General features: G+C 33.8%; 1 protein-coding gene and 1 non-coding gene across 2 annotated transcripts in view; both read right to left on the bottom strand.

Annotated features, from left to right (window-relative positions):
* LOC124537796 overlaps positions 1-16,437 on the bottom strand; it is a 137,025-nt gene that overhangs the window by 100,709 nt on the left and 19,879 nt on the right. The window contains exons 2-5 of the mRNA XM_047114705.1: positions 4,829-4,909; positions 3,638-3,794; positions 2,334-2,479; positions 1,122-1,247 (exon numbers count right to left, since the gene is read on the bottom strand). Coding sequence (XP_046970661.1) covers positions 1,122-1,247; positions 2,334-2,479; positions 3,638-3,794; positions 4,829-4,909 — 510 coding nt within the window. The remainder of the gene's footprint in view (positions 1-1,121; positions 1,248-2,333; positions 2,480-3,637; positions 3,795-4,828; positions 4,910-16,437) is intronic.
* Trnas-aga lies at positions 4,959-5,040 on the bottom strand. The gene has a single exon. It is a non-coding gene; the product is annotated as a tRNA-Ser (tRNA).

The raw sequence follows: 16,437 nt of genomic DNA on the forward strand, positions 1-16,437 counted from the left end.
AGCCTGTAAATTCCCACTGCTGGGCTAAAGGCCTCCTCTCCCTTTGAGGAGAAGGTTTGGAACATATTCCACCACGCTGTTCGAATACACATGTGGCAGAATTTCTATGAAATTTGTCACATGCAGGTTTCCTCACGATGTTTTCCTTCACCGCTGAGCAAGAGTTGAATAATTAAGACAAATTAAGCACATGAATCAGCGGTGCTTGCCTGGGTTTGAACCCGCAGTCATCGGTTAAGATGCACGCGTTCTAACCACTGGGCCATCTCGACTCTTCGAATTGATTCAAAATAGAGTAACAACTTCGCAACGACTTTTCAAAATATGTCTATCAGTGTCATATATTCTCGAGCACACGAAAATAGATCTTAAGGTGACGAACCTTTTCTTACCCCGACTGTACATCAATTCCACGTGTGTATATACTATGCATACTTCAATGTCCTTGCTCATACATCTAATATACAGACATAAGGGATCTACAATCACGATTAGTCGTTAGACAAACTTTTTCATAGTTAAATAAATAAATAATTATATTTAATTTAATTTATATAATAGGATGAAGATGTTTGTGTTGTAAAGTAAAGTAAAGTAACAGCCTGTAAATTTCCCACTGCTGAGATAAGGCCTCCTCTTCCATTAAGGAGAGGGTTTGGAACATATTCCACCACGCTGTTCCAATGCGGGTTGATGGAATGCACATGTGATGTTTGTGTTGAAGAATTATGAATCTTATATATTAATAGCGTAGGCCGATTCTGTCCCAGTGATTATGGGACGATAACTGCAGTTAGAAAATCGATTATGGGCACATTTTCAAGAGCTGTAGTCGTAGTTGAGGAGAAAATTAATCTCATCATTCATGGTATATACTTATTTTTATTTAGTATCCCAAAAATAAAGTCTTATGTTTCTAATTTAAAAAGTTACAAACTTCCTTAAACGCTATCACCCCCTTAGGGATAGAATTTCCAGAATTTCTTCCTTAGTGGGTGCCTACGAAATATAATGATCTCAGCAAATTTCTTGGACCTAACTTTAAAAAATTACGATCGGCGATGATGAATCAGTCAGTCAGGACATATTATTTTATTAGTATAGATATATAATATACTCACATGTGTCCATTCATGCTCGCTCTGTGGAGAGGTGTGGAAGAAAACTTCCTTACCCTCCAATTCGGAAATTTGTAGGGATGCACCAACATTGGATGGTATTTGATCAAATGTTTGACTGTTGGCAACCTGGCAACAAATCAATAAACGATAAATCTTTTTGTTTAAAGCATTGTTATTTATTTTATTTTTTATAAATGAAAAAACGAAGGTACCGCAAGAATAAAAACATAATTATATGTTACCTCTTTAAAGACTAGAAAAACAAAATATACCATTTATTTTTACATAATTATGATTGAGTATAACATTTTTTATAGTTTACACATTTTAATTGAATATTAAAGTCCTATACAAAAAATACGTAAAATCTTTTAAAACGTAGACTATTTTTGTTGTTGCCAAACAATTTGATGCGTTTACTTTTAAGTAAAGTTACTTTACTTTTTTAACTTTTTTGATGCGTTACAAACGTATATTATTAAAGTATATTTTCGGTTATTTTGTTTAGAAATAATCGTCGTCGAGCGTAACTTTTTGAATTTCCGCCAAGAAAACTTAGCAAACACACAAACCGCGGTACCTTTTACGAGTTTCTTGCGACTTAACCACATAAAGAGTGGGCAAAGTTCGCCTTGAAGTTTGGCGGAGTTCGAAAATCTAATTTCTAGAGTCGACCGCAGTTTCAAAGGATATTAACAGTAAGATAGTTCCTAATATATATATAAGGAATATGTCGTATGACACACGTGAGGAAATCAAAGGTGTGTGTGTGTTTTTTTTATGGTATAGGTTGGCGGACGAGCATATGGGCCACCTGATGGTAAGTGCTCACCATTACCCAAAGACAATGACGCTGTAAGAAATATTAACTATTCCTTAAATCGTCAAAGTGCCACCAACCTTGAGAACTAAGATGTTATGTCCCTTGTGCCTGTAGTTACACTGGCTCACTCACCCTTCGAACCGGAACACAACAATACTGAGTACTGTTATTTGGCGGTAGATTATCTGTTGAGCTAGTTATACCTACCCAGACGGGATTGCACAAAGCCCTACCACCAAGTAAACATGGGATATAAGATCAACCATCGTAACTTAAACTTAAAAAAAGGTTATAATGCGAAAGAAATGGGGACCTCGAGTCAATTATTATTATTAAACCATTGTGAGTATTTCATGTAAGAGACCGTCAATGACATTCAGAGAACTCACCTTCCGTACTGAGCTGCGAGGTCCAAGGCACTTTCGTCCTTCATATTCCTTATGGTAACGTCAGCGCCCCTCGCTATGAGTTGGGCGACAACATCTACGGAACCGAATTGTGCGGCCAGCAGTAGAGCTGTCTCGTTTTCGAGGGTCTGTTGACAAATAATGTTACTTAGCAATTGATTAATTTTATATGAAAAGTGACACATTTTCCTATTAAAAATCGGGAACCACATAATGAAATCCAAGGCTATTTTTATTTAGAATAGTGGTCACTATTGCCCTGTTGCGGATTTACAAATTTACCGATAGTAGGCTTCGTATTACAAATCGGGAACCACATACTGAAATCCAAGGCTATTTTTATTTAGAATAGTAGTCATCATCGCCCAGTGGCGGATTTACAAATTTACCGCTAGTACGCTATTCAATTTTTAACCCTGCTGACTTGATATTCAACACGTTAGTTTAGTTCACAATCATATTGATTACATTTTTTCCGAAATTGCAACTTTATGATTTGTGTTCTATCGTCCTCATTACATCGGCTTTTTCCCGTTATTAGTATGATTATGAACTAGGTGATATTCCTGGCAGTACCGGGTATGTAGTGTCAAGTATACGGATTACGGACGCAGTGTGTACATATAATTATAAGATTTTTTATTTCTGTAAGATAATAACAAATTTGGCCTAAATCCCTTCTAAATCTGCCGCCCTAGGCTCCAGTCTACTTAGCCTATTGGCACTGCCATCGCCCATAGACATTGGGATTTTATGACGTATTAAACATCGCTTACACCGCCAATGCGGCACAATCCTTGACCATTGTGTATTTTAGTTAGCTGACACCCCCTTTAAACCGGGACACAAGAATATTAAGTATTGCTGTTTGGCGGTAGAACATGAAAGGGTCTAATAGCGATGATGGATGAACGGTAACGCATATTAATTACCAAATTTCGTTCTCCAATATACGGACACAGTGTATTCGGAAACAGAGGTAACATAGGTAGTTCTCTGCATCCCTCGACGGACAAAGCCGACAGGGGGAGATCAGATGAAATCTATATTAATATTAGAAATATGAAAGTAACTCTGCCTGTCAGTCGCGCTTTCACGACCAAACCGCTGAACCGAATTTGATAAAATTTTATGTGAAGCTAACTTGAACTTCAAAGAAGGACATACGCTACGTTTTTTGCCTAACATATGACAACCGAGCCCCTAAAATGCGAGCGCGGACAAGGGCGACAACTAGTTCTAAATAATAGTATTTTAAAGTAAATGGTTTTAGAAAAACATCTCACCACGTGATTCACGTTGACCGGTGGGTTGTTGTGGGCAAGCAACATCGCCACGATAGACGAGTCGCCTTTGAACGCTGCGAGGTGGAGGGGCGTAGCGCCCTTGTCGTTTGACACGCATGGCGACGCGTCCACGGACAGTAGGAGATGAACTATCCCTCTATAAATATAATAATAGAAAATTAAATTATTAATATACGAAAACTAACCAAACACTAAAAATCCGCCACATCAAATATTAGTAATATATAACAAAAGCCTGTAAATTCCCACTGCTGGGCTAAAGGCCTCCTCTCCCTTTGAGGAGAAGGTTTGGAACATATTCCACCACGCTGCACCACATGTGGCAGAATTTATATGAAATTTATCACATGCAGGTTTCCTCACGATGTTTTCCTTCACCGCTGAGCACGAGATGAATTATAAACTCAAATTAAGCACATGAATCAGCGGTGCTTGCCTGGGTTCGAACCCGAAATCATCGGTTAAGATGCACGCGTTCTAACCACTGGGCCATCTCGACTCTCGAAACAAATATTAGTACTATTAATAAATTATATTTTTTAATAACATCAAATCTAAAACAATTTTGGATATTTATTTCTTAATCCAATTATAAATAAAGCATCTTCAACCTGAAAATTATATTTCAATCCGTAAGTAATAAGTAAGATTTCTTATTTTACATCACGTCGAACTAGATGGCGTTAGTAGTCGTTTAAATCGCGCTATCGTTGACGCTACTCCGATCGCTCAAGTACGAGGCCTTATATGAATGCAATACAGACAAACAGACAAAAAATTCCAATTTTTTCAGAGTAATGTAACAATTTCTTACATTACTTAAATACAAAGGTTAATAACCAAAAAGTAGTCTTTACAACCAGATCTTGACAACCATTTTAAGGATTTGGTCAAAACGAGGCATAGTTACATATCGTTGCTGTACTTAAAATATACTATATTTAGATAAGGTTATGATTTGTACATAAACGTCATAAAAAAACGTCAAAGATATACAGTTTGAAATTGGATATATGGTAATTTAAATTAAATACTAAAAAGTATAAGATTTCTATACAACACAATATTAATTACACACAATGGTAAACAGAAAAATTACGACCCTATAAATGCAGCATTATGTGACGTTATCAGACTTTTTTAATCACTACAGGTAATATACTATCTTACTTGTGACCCTGTAAACACGCGTGGTGAAGTGGAGTGTATCCGCTATCATCTTGAACATTGACCCCAGCACCTCTTCTTAAACTGAAACAAAGTGATAAATTAAGTATCGAAAATTAAAATAAAAATATTTCGCAGTCGGTAGGATTCGAACCTACGCTCCCAGAGGGAATCTGATTTCTAGTCAGACGCCTTAACCGCTCGGCCACGACTGCTCATAGCAATAGGATCCAAAATACTGAACAAGATCGGGCATTTTTTATAATCTCAGTATAAAACAATAACACTCATTTACTTTTATTTATTTATGAATAAAAACCAAATACGCAAATATAGTTACAACAATGATATTTAGATAGATAAACTTATAATACTTTTAAAAGGTAGTAAGTACAATAAGAGTTATATACAAGGAAATACTTTTTATAATTGCAAATTTTTCAGAGTCGGCCTTGACACGTTCCCAGCTCATTAAATACGGGTTCAACGAACTCCTCGAGAGAATGGTCTTTTGTAATAAACGATAAATCTAATCTTGTGTACACTAGAGACGAAAATCATACAACAAACGCGATAACAGTTAGTTGATAGTTTACATCTGTTTCAACATTAATTACAAAAATAAAGTAACGTTAGCCATCGTAAATGTTTATTGTTCTTTTGCTTATATTTATACAAACTAGCGACCCGCCCCGGCTTCGTACGGGTACTTTATATATATCGTTATATTATGACCAAAATATATAAAATGTATATCCTACATTACTAATTTATAAATTTCATCCAAATCTGTCGAGTACCTTTTTCGTGAAAGATAATCATACATACATCCATCCTCACATACTATCGCATTTATAATATTAGTGGGATTATACAAGGCGAGTATATTATGGTCAGTGTTCGCGTCTGTCCAGTTACACTGGTATTGTTTTATTAGTCATAGTTTACTGTCACGATTGATAGACAGTTGTCAATGGACAACTGTCTATCAATCGTGACTTGTACATACTAGCGAAACGCAAGCGAAACTTTTAATTTATTCACCAGATTTTTACGATTTTCGAAATCTATGACGGGTTTTGTTTTGATTAAATTTCATTGTAAGCTGACGTCGTCTGTTAACACGATTTACTTTTGTTTGTTTTTTTTAGACGGCCATAGCGCCGCTTTCTACGTGGCCTAACATTTATTCCACTCTCTCTCATTATTTGTTAATCATAACCAATTAATAAATTTCAATCAAGAGTCAAAATGAGACATAACAGATTTTCTATGTACAGCTATCGTCCCATAGTCACTGGAACAAAAATCACCTTACGCTATTAATATATAAGACGTTTGCTTCGGCTGTGATTCCACTTGCTCATTGAGAAGATTTCGTACATCGAGATTTTATCTCGCAGGGGAAACCTGTGCGACGAATGTTAATTCTGAGCACTTACATATTTGACGTATGTGTAAGAAAGGGATAGCAATAATATAAATTCTGTTAAATGCGTACCAGCATTAGTGTAACCAGTTTTCATGTTTCAAAACGTCGTGTGATAACGTGCATGAGTTGGGAGGTAGTCTGCCTAATGTGTATCCGGCAACTGGCATTATAGAGTTAAGATAGAATAACAAAAATCGTCTCTCCAGAGGAGAATGTGACAACCCAGCAATGTGACATTTACCCTTACTTTTACCTCTTATATAAGTAGGTATATCGCCGTAGCAGATGTAGGTCCTAGGCACTATACTCCACACAGATGATGAATTTCTGACTAGACAAGTCCGAATAGTTAGCTTATCTTTCTTGAGGATGATTACCGTTAACATAGACGGTCATAGCATTCATACATACAAAAATATAGAAGAATATAAAACATTTTCGTAACGAAATCGAAGAAATATGAAACACTGCGATGTGTCAGTACACCAACGTATCATTAGAGCAATAACGGAACTTTTAAATCCATTAATAGACATGAACTATATTAATAGTTTCAATAGCCCAGTCAAGTATCTGTAATGGAAAATATTACGTGCAAATGCACGTAATACTTTCATTCAATCTTCAAAAATAAACTATAAGTAAAATACGTTTTTGTTTTTCTAAGGAATTATTTGCTTAACGCTATTCGCTAATGGCTATGAATTGTGTCAATTACACTAACGTAAGGTACTGTTATTTGTTCCTATTACACGCATTCGGTCAGCTCACACAATGGATGTACAATGTACACTGCTAACTTAAGTTTATAAATTTTAGAATCATTTATATTTCTATAAACTTATTAAGATACTTAAGATTTTGTAGGTACTACACTTATGATAGTACTATAATAATAGTAACAGCCTGTAAAAATCGAACTGCTGGCCTTAGTCCCTTCTCTTTGAGGAGGTTAGGAGCCCCTAAACTGCCTCAAAGCGGCTTAGTAGTGAAATGAGTCCTTCACCGCCGAGCACGAGATGAATTATAAACACAAATTAAGCACATAAAAAATCAGTGCTTATTGCTTGACTTTGAACCCGCAATCATCGCTTAAAATGTACACGCTCTAGTCACTGGGCCATCTCGACTCATATTTCACTTATATTTAAGTCAAAACAAACAGTCACAGTTATGCCTACAAGTATACAATACAATACTTATACTATATACATTGTGAAAACGAATTACACATTCAGCCTCCAAAGAGCAATACTTTGTATTATAGTTTTGTGATTGTGTAACTACAGGCACAAGGGTCATTATACATCTTAGCTTCCAAGGTTAGCACATTAACTTGGTGACCATTATTTATGGTGACAATGTCTCTGACCCGTGTTAACACTATCAGAAAGCCCGTTTGTTAATAACAGTAACATTTATATCAATTATTAATTATTAATCCCGATTAGTCGTTGGACAAACTCGTTGATAATTAAATAAATAAATTAGTTTATTTATAAAATACGCGGGCGACTAATAGTTAAATATAAATATTAACTTATCATAACTTATTAATCTCCTTCAAAAATATCAAACATGCAGATCTTTATATAGTAGTTATTGAAAAGTAATTAATTTTACATATTCAAGATCCATCATCAACTAATTACCTTAATGTTACTGATACCCTTAATAACACAATTACTATCAAATTATTGTATTGTCATATAAAATTCACTTCAAGCTTTCAAGGCAATAACACGATAAGAAGTAGGTCAAAATAGACTATGGATTTGTTTACATATACACATGCAAGTAGAGCTATAATACTTATGTGAAGCATACCCAGCATAGTATCACGTATTGACTGATTATTATATAACTTACTAATAAGTAGAATTACCATATATATAAATAAATAAATAATAAATATTGGACAATATCACATACATTAGTCTGATCCCAATGTAATTAATTAAAGCACTTGTGTTGTGGAAAATCAAAAGTAAACAAGGTACCACAAACAACCAAACCCAAGACGACACAGAAAACTAATAAACCGTCTACATCGGCTCAGCCGGGAATCGAACCCGAGACCTCAATGTCGCGTACCCATGAAAACCGGTGTACACACCCCTCAACCACAGAGGTTGTAGGTACATACATATATATAAAGTTATTATTACTATTAGTACGATACAAAACATTGTTTTTGTTTAAAAACACAAGTAAGCAAATTAAAGTTTATATGTGCCTCACTCCTGTGTTAAGTCCTTTTCTTGAGGACGTAAAGATCTCATTCCACCACGCTGCTCTAATATAGATTGGTGGAGTAACATAAGACTTTCATTCGAAATGCATCTCCGAAGTTTTCCAAGCAAGAAGTGAGTAATAAAGATAAGTTAAGTATATGAAAACTCAGTACCAACTCACTGAGCATATGATCGAGCTCGTAATCTCAGACAAAAATGCGTGTTTTGTTCCAGACAACTTCTTATACACTAACGAGCTAATTAAATAATCATTTACGAACAATATAAACTAAGTACAAGTATTAAAAGGTACTTAAATATAAATAATAAGTAAATCAATATACAGATAACATAGCGTTCAAGGAATAATTAATTTTAAAGAGCCGAGATGGCTCAGTGATTCATCTTAACCGGTGATTGCTAGTTCAAAGCCAGACAAGAACCACTGAATATTCATGTGCTTAATTTGTGTTTATAATTCATCTCGTGCTCGGCGGTGAAGGAAAAACATCGCGAGGAAACCTGCATGTGTCTAATAAAATAGAAATTCTGCCACATGTGTATACCATCTACCAACATTAGAACAGTTTTTTGGAATATGTTCCAAACTTTCTCCTCAAAGGGAGAGGATTAGCCCAGCGGTGGGAAATTTACAGAATATTGCTGTTGTAATATTAAAGAAGGTGAAATCAAAACTTATTCAAATTACAAAGAATATATACATTAAAAAACGGTCGAAATTCCATAACAGACGATACCTAGAATTTAATATAATATATGTTTTTATATGTCAGTTATGTTACGGCCTTCCGAGTATTATTCAAGGTCGGACGTATGGACACGCGATCTTTTTGCCATTTTACATTTATGAATCGCTTTTTATTATTTCTACTTCATAGTAACAGGTTAAATATTTTCATTTAAAAGTCAATAACACTTCCTGTCATCACATACCATTAAGTTTTTAATATTCTTTATTAGTCATATAGTAGAAAAAATAAATATAGAAACGTATAAGTTATACGTGTATATAATGTTATAAAATTGCTAAGATTGTTTTTGTTTGAATTATTAACAGCTAGATTTGAAAAAAAAAATGCTTTTAATAGTCCTATTGTTGAGGAAAGAATTTAGGTTATTTAACGCATATAATTTAAAACAATATAATATAGATAATAAAAAAGCGTGGCCGTAATTAACATAACTTTGTATTTTAAACGTAGACAAAGAGTAACTACCGAGTTTCTTGCCGGTGCTTATCGGTAGAATCTACATACCGATGGTAGCTACACTTCATATAGTTTTGGGTAATGACGGTTCAAAGGTGCTTGTAGAAGCCTGAATGAAATATATTCTGATTATAATTAATAATAACGTCTCAAAACAACCAGTATATAAGTAAAAAAAAAAAAAAACACTAAATTTGAAAATGTAACTCACCTATCCAAAAAGGACACTTTACTTTTAACTTTCCTCTTAGCCTTACAGCATTTTTTGTAAAGATTCGTTTTCGCGTCACACAGATCACCACATATATCGAACGCACTGAAGCAAGTCACTTCTCTTTTTCTCTGCAATCCATTCATATTCCCGACTTTCGTGTCAGTACATCGATGACGAAGTAACAGAACTGAGACGAAACGAGCAACGCCATCACCAGATTACGATGAGATGACTCACAGGAGACTCCCCTTGTCACGAAAACAGGTTTTTCAATACGAACACGAAAGAATAACAAACCAAACGATAGTATAGGAAGGGCTCTATTTAATGAAGCCAGATTGTCATGCAAAGCAAGCATAGATAATACATAGATAAGATAGGATAAGTGGCTCAAGGAAATATATCGCGAATACTAAATACGTTCCGTTTTAATGTAAACAACGAATTACTTAATATATATTTGTATGGTCATTATATTTAGTATATTTTTTTAACATCACATAAATTACTCTAATCCCAATGTAAGTAGCTAAAGCACTTGTATTATGGATAATCAGAAGTTACGACGGCACCACAAACACCCAGACTCAAGACAATATAGAAAACTAATGATAATCTACATCGAACCCGAGACCTCGGAGTGGCGTACCCATGAAAACTGGTGTACACACCACTCCACCACAGAGGTCAACAAATATACCTAGTTTATTTATCAACAATCGATATAGGACATGGAAACATGTAGATTAGCTATTGATGTTCAATCTGAGATCAGTACAAGTCCGTAGTTGACTTATTTAGATAGAATTGAATTCGTACTTAAAGAATTATACCTAAACGGACTCAAAGTACACTTGCACGGCGATAATACATCCAGCGATAAAGGAAATAGTTGGAAGAAAACAATCACGTCATCGTTACAAAGACGATACTTATATAATTAACCGGTTCGATTCATTAAATTAAATTAGACTATTGAAAACGCAATTATAATATCATATTATAATTAAAGCAATAAAAGGCTGTAGTAGTTATCCTACTATTTTCAAAGTAAACTAAAAAATATTATTATTAGTAACATAATATTACTATTTTAAATTAACATGGTTATTTTTATAATTACACTTATTAAATACGGGATATTTACCATGTTTTTCCGTGAACAAGACATTCGTAGATAATGTTCACATATCAAGATCCACCAAAAAAAAAAACATTGGAAATAACCCGTATTTAATTACTATAATAATAAAAGTGTTATAATTCAAACAGGGTAATACGTTAAGGTTGCCCACTAAAATTGAACCCCTCCCAAACGAATCGCTCTGTATATAATATACTATAAATAAACAGCAGTGGACAAGTGGATAGTTCAACGATTGGAAAACCAAATAAGATATCGGCTCGTTATCGTCGCATCCGTTTCAATTTAACAGTCAAGATTTTGCAGTAATTTAAGTACTATGAATGTAAACCGTCTAATGCCAATATATTTTGTTTGATAGACTATGTTGATCGTTAAAATTGTATTAAAATTAATTAATTCTATCGCTATGTATCATTCATTGGGTTTTTGAATCGTTAAGTCCAATAATATCATGAGTCACCGTGCACACGTCCATCATATAACATATACAAACTGTCTAGGGTTACCACTGGTTAAAGAAGGAAAACTCCGTAAGGCAAAATTATTGTGAAAGCTGGAAGAATCATTGCTTAGCTATACTTTTTTACTGGGCGTCAACTAAATGAAAATACCTATTTTTGGTAAAATACAACAATACACTACTTACTTGATTTTTTTACACGTAGATGTAAAATATTTATAGTATAATTATACCAAAATAATTTTATGAGTTTTTAAATATTAACTTTAAAAAAATAAGTAAATATAATAAGACATATAAAATATTGCGTACACTCAAAGCAATCTATGGTTGTACAATTTGTACAATATACTATTGATGATATTATGCTGTTACCCAAAATCACAATAAAGAATTTAAATGTGAAAAAGGCCTAAAACCAGACACGAACATATCCATAAATATTAAACCGGACGAGACCGTAAAACACCAAACATGACAGCCCTATATCTGACCGACTTTCGTCAGGTTATTTAAATTAATATTTGTACTAACACACTTTACGATTTCGTTGATCGACGACATACTACTAATAAAAAGGAGATTAGATTTGTTTTAATTCACACTGTATTGACACGGCCAATGTATAACCAATTTGTAAACTATTACTCCTAATGGCATGTTTGATCTAGCTCGAAGTTTGTTGATAAATATTATTATTGAGCGGAGATAGCCCAGTGGATAGAACACATGCATCTTAGCCGATGATTGCAGGATTTAATTTTGGTGTATTTAATTTGTGTTTATAGTTTATCTCGTGCTTAGGTGAAAGAAAAGATCTTGAGGTAGCCTTCATTGCGAATCCTTGGCGCAGCAATGAGACAATTACAGGTTGTTACTGTTGCCAATGTCTATCGACGCTAGTGACCATCTATGTGCCATCAGAAGTCAACGCAAAAGTTCTACAGCGTTAAAATAATCGCCATAATTAAACAATTGAATATGAAAAAAAATGTACAAGTATCGGATTATTGTTTACAAACATATTTTTATATGATATACATTGCAATGCACACTGAAGTATTTTGCTCATGCGAATTAGTCGAATTGCTTATTTGATGGTACATATATTGTTACCACCAACTATGGACATTGGGACTGTAAGAAATATACACCATAACTGACATCGTCAGCCTTGGGAATAAAGATCTTATATTTTTTGTGCCTCTAGGCCCTCTGAGTCACTATCCTTTCAAACCGGAACACAATAATACCAACTATTGCAATTTGACGGTATAATGTATAAGTACCAAATTAACAACATTAACTTACAGTTAACCCTTCGGGTGCCTGGTGGGTCTGACAGACCCGTCACTTCAAAAAATCAACGATAACTTTTTAATTTTTGTAGCAAACCCGCTGCACTCCCGAGTAGCTTCGCGATACAAACTAACGGCTATTTTGACTACTCTCCCACTATCCGCAACGTACACCCATCCGAACAACACTCATTTTGTGTGCGCGCGGGTCTCAGGGACCCAACCAGGCACGCGGCGTAACTTTTAATCTTTAAGCTATTATTTTTGTTTGTCTCTTTAATTTATATTGGGTGGTAAATTATTTATGGAAAAAATATTGATGCAGTTATAATGACTGGGCGAAATGAATAAATGATGAAATTCGCCAAGCTTTAGAGAGAAATTTTGAAGAAAATAAAGATCAGGATGTAGTTTTTGATGAAAGTGAAGATGAGTCAGATACATAATTCTGATGTTGACAAGGAAGAAGTAAAAGTTTATAACGAACCAAATAACAGGGATATCATATGTACAACCATCAAAAGTGATTTATATGTCCCAGCCATTAAGTAATTTTGGTCACAGATCAATTAATAAAGGCCTTGATTATTGTTTCTGGATTCTCAACACTACTGGCATAAACGCAATGTTAATGCAAACTTTATTCATATGTTAAACAATTCGGATACAAGAAGGAACTTCATAAAAAAATGGGCATAGTATTGACTGCTCTACATCAGACTGAACGACGTAATAGTTGTAAGATGCAAAATCTTATCTTACTTTACGTAAGAGAATCAGCTCTCATTTAGGGGAACCCTCAGAGTCACCACCCAAAAAACATAATGCTGGTACGAAAAAGCGTTGTTATCTATGTCCTAACCAAAAAGATCACAAGTCTAAATACATCTATGTGTCTTGCACAAGTCATATTTGCTTGGAACACGCAATTTTTTATTGTGACAATTGTCACATAAATACAGATTAGTTACAAGCAATATCTTCGTTACTTTTATATCAAAATATAAAAGTTTGTAAGTTGATTAATTAGTGCCTTAAATTAATGTAAAGTTTGACTGTTGACCTCAATTAAAAAATGTAATATTGTCGATTTAAACATAAGTGTTTATTTTTATTACGTAAAATTAGAGACTTTTTAATTTTTTTAATATAACTTTGTAGAAGAACTTTAGTTTAACTTTATTTTTCATTCATATAGCTAAACAGCTCTAAAATAAATATAAACACATTATTTGGCGTTCTGACTAATAAAATAAGTAAAATACAAGCATTTTGTTACCGGGTCCCACAGACCCACCAGGCACGCCATGTAAGTTTTACCCACCAGGCACCCGAAGGGTTAAATCACTTAAGCAGGTTCAACAAACCAGATGTGTTGTGGTTACAGTGACACAAACAAACATTCAAAATGGAAACAAACGGTAACAGTGCTATAGATGACACAGATTGTGTACATGACACAGGATACTACATTTGCTTTAAAAAGATTCTTAACAAGAGACTATTATTGGTCTCCTACGAAATTTAGCGTTTATTCAAAAAACTTTTAAGGAGTTTTCGAAACCTGTGACTGATTTAATTTTATTGTAAACTACAAGCCATTCCTCTACATTCGGCGCCAAAATATGAAACATTATTTAAATTTTTTTAACGTCAAACAATACATGAACATAAAATTCATTTTCATAAAAATTTGGGAGTTTGTCGAAAACAATTTTGTTCATGTTTTTTTTTCTTATAAATGTACATTCTTAGTAGGCACTGCTCTCTAGCCGGCCAGTAACTTATCTCGCTTTTTTTCTAAATTGTAACAATTAAGTAAATTGCAAGTGTCAAAAGAAAATCAGTCACATGTATCTAACAACCCCTATAGAAACAGCACGGTGATATAATGCCCAGTTGCCCACTATTTACTGCTCACTATTAAATATCTTTATATTTTTTAAACAGGCTGCATGCATCTCCCATTCTCCATAGAAGTGTTAATCGCAAAGAAATTAAATAAGTCATCAGTACAAAGTATTTCTTTTCACTTACCCTTTAAAATAAAAAAAAAAAATTGCTACCAATTTAAAAAAAGAACACACAATACCAACCGATACATCATTCTCAATTTCCTAAACACATTCGCGTCATCGAAGAAATTAAAGTTTATTCCAACCATCACAACTTTTACACACTTGACATTAGCCAGTCGACTACCGCGAAATAGATTAACTGCAAACACGATCGAATCGAACTGTTAAAAATGCGTATCGCTTATCACTCGAACGAATTCTTAAATAAATATTTATTTAAAATATTTACAAGAGCGATGCGTACAGCCAACCGACAAACGCCACAAAATGACTAAACTGGAACTCCGATGAATCATAGACGGAGAACAGGTCGCATGGTTAGAACACTTTTATTGCGGTATTTTCGGGGTAACTGTTGTTTTAAGTTTTTGAACCACTGGTCTAATTAGACTATTACAATGTATACTTACACTTTTGAATTTAATATAGCATAAAGTATAATTATATTTAATAGCCTATTACATATGTGAATAAAATTAACTCCATTTTTATTTAATTAAATTCGTGATATGGACTAAACGATTTGTTTAATATAAGATTAAGCTAAGCTAAGATATATTTTATACGAATTTTCTTAATCACAATTCACAAATTTGATATAAATATTAAAAAATAGTATAAAACAAAGACCTTACCGCTGTCTGTCCCTATCTATGCTTAGATATTTAAAATAACGCAACTGATTTTGATGCTGTTTTTTTTTAATAGATAAAGTGATTCGAGATAATTATTTTTGTAGATAATACATGGACAATATATTAAAGAAACACTGATAATTTTAGATGTTTCTAATATGATGTCGTAAATAAACAAATTCTATAGTAGATATATTTAATATTTAGTATCAGCATGCGTCCGTGCGAAGACAGGGCGGGTCGCTAGTAATATTACATTGTATGATAAACATAATTAACTTTAACATTTCGTTGTATTGAATCGGCTCGAAAACAAACAATCGGCGCAATCGAAAACAAGTTTGTTGATATGAAGTCGGTTGGCGTTGCAATAGTGGAATAAGAGTTGTTGTTTGAATTACAATCGCTTTGAATATCAATTTTACATTGCATAACTGAGAGTTCAACGGACGGTTAACAAAACGTCTCAAATGAAACCTGAATTACAGGTCTATGACGGTTACATCAGGTTATGAAGAGGTTTCAGTCGACGCATCTATTTAATGCAATCAATATTCGTATACAGATATTAAGAGAACGCTTAAATATTAATAGTGATGTATTATTGTTAGCTATACATAATAATAAAATTGGAGTGTCTGTCTGTGATATTAAAATAGGCCTTTTTTTTACTCAATGCATATATATTTATACACGGTACATATACCAAAATGATATTTTTGTCATTTTTTACGATTTTTGTCGGTCTGTCTGTCTGTATGTTACGGCCGGACCAATTTTGACGGAACTTTCACTGGCAGATAACTTATATTATGGGGAATCACTTAGGCTAGAATTTTTTTTTGTTATATTCAAAGTACAAAGTCGCGGGCACAGCTAGTTATC

The sequence above is a fragment of the Vanessa cardui genome, chromosome 19 (genome assembly GCF_905220365.1).
Source record: "Vanessa cardui chromosome 19, ilVanCard2.1, whole genome shotgun sequence".
Taxonomy (NCBI): domain Eukaryota; kingdom Metazoa; phylum Arthropoda; class Insecta; order Lepidoptera; family Nymphalidae; genus Vanessa; species Vanessa cardui.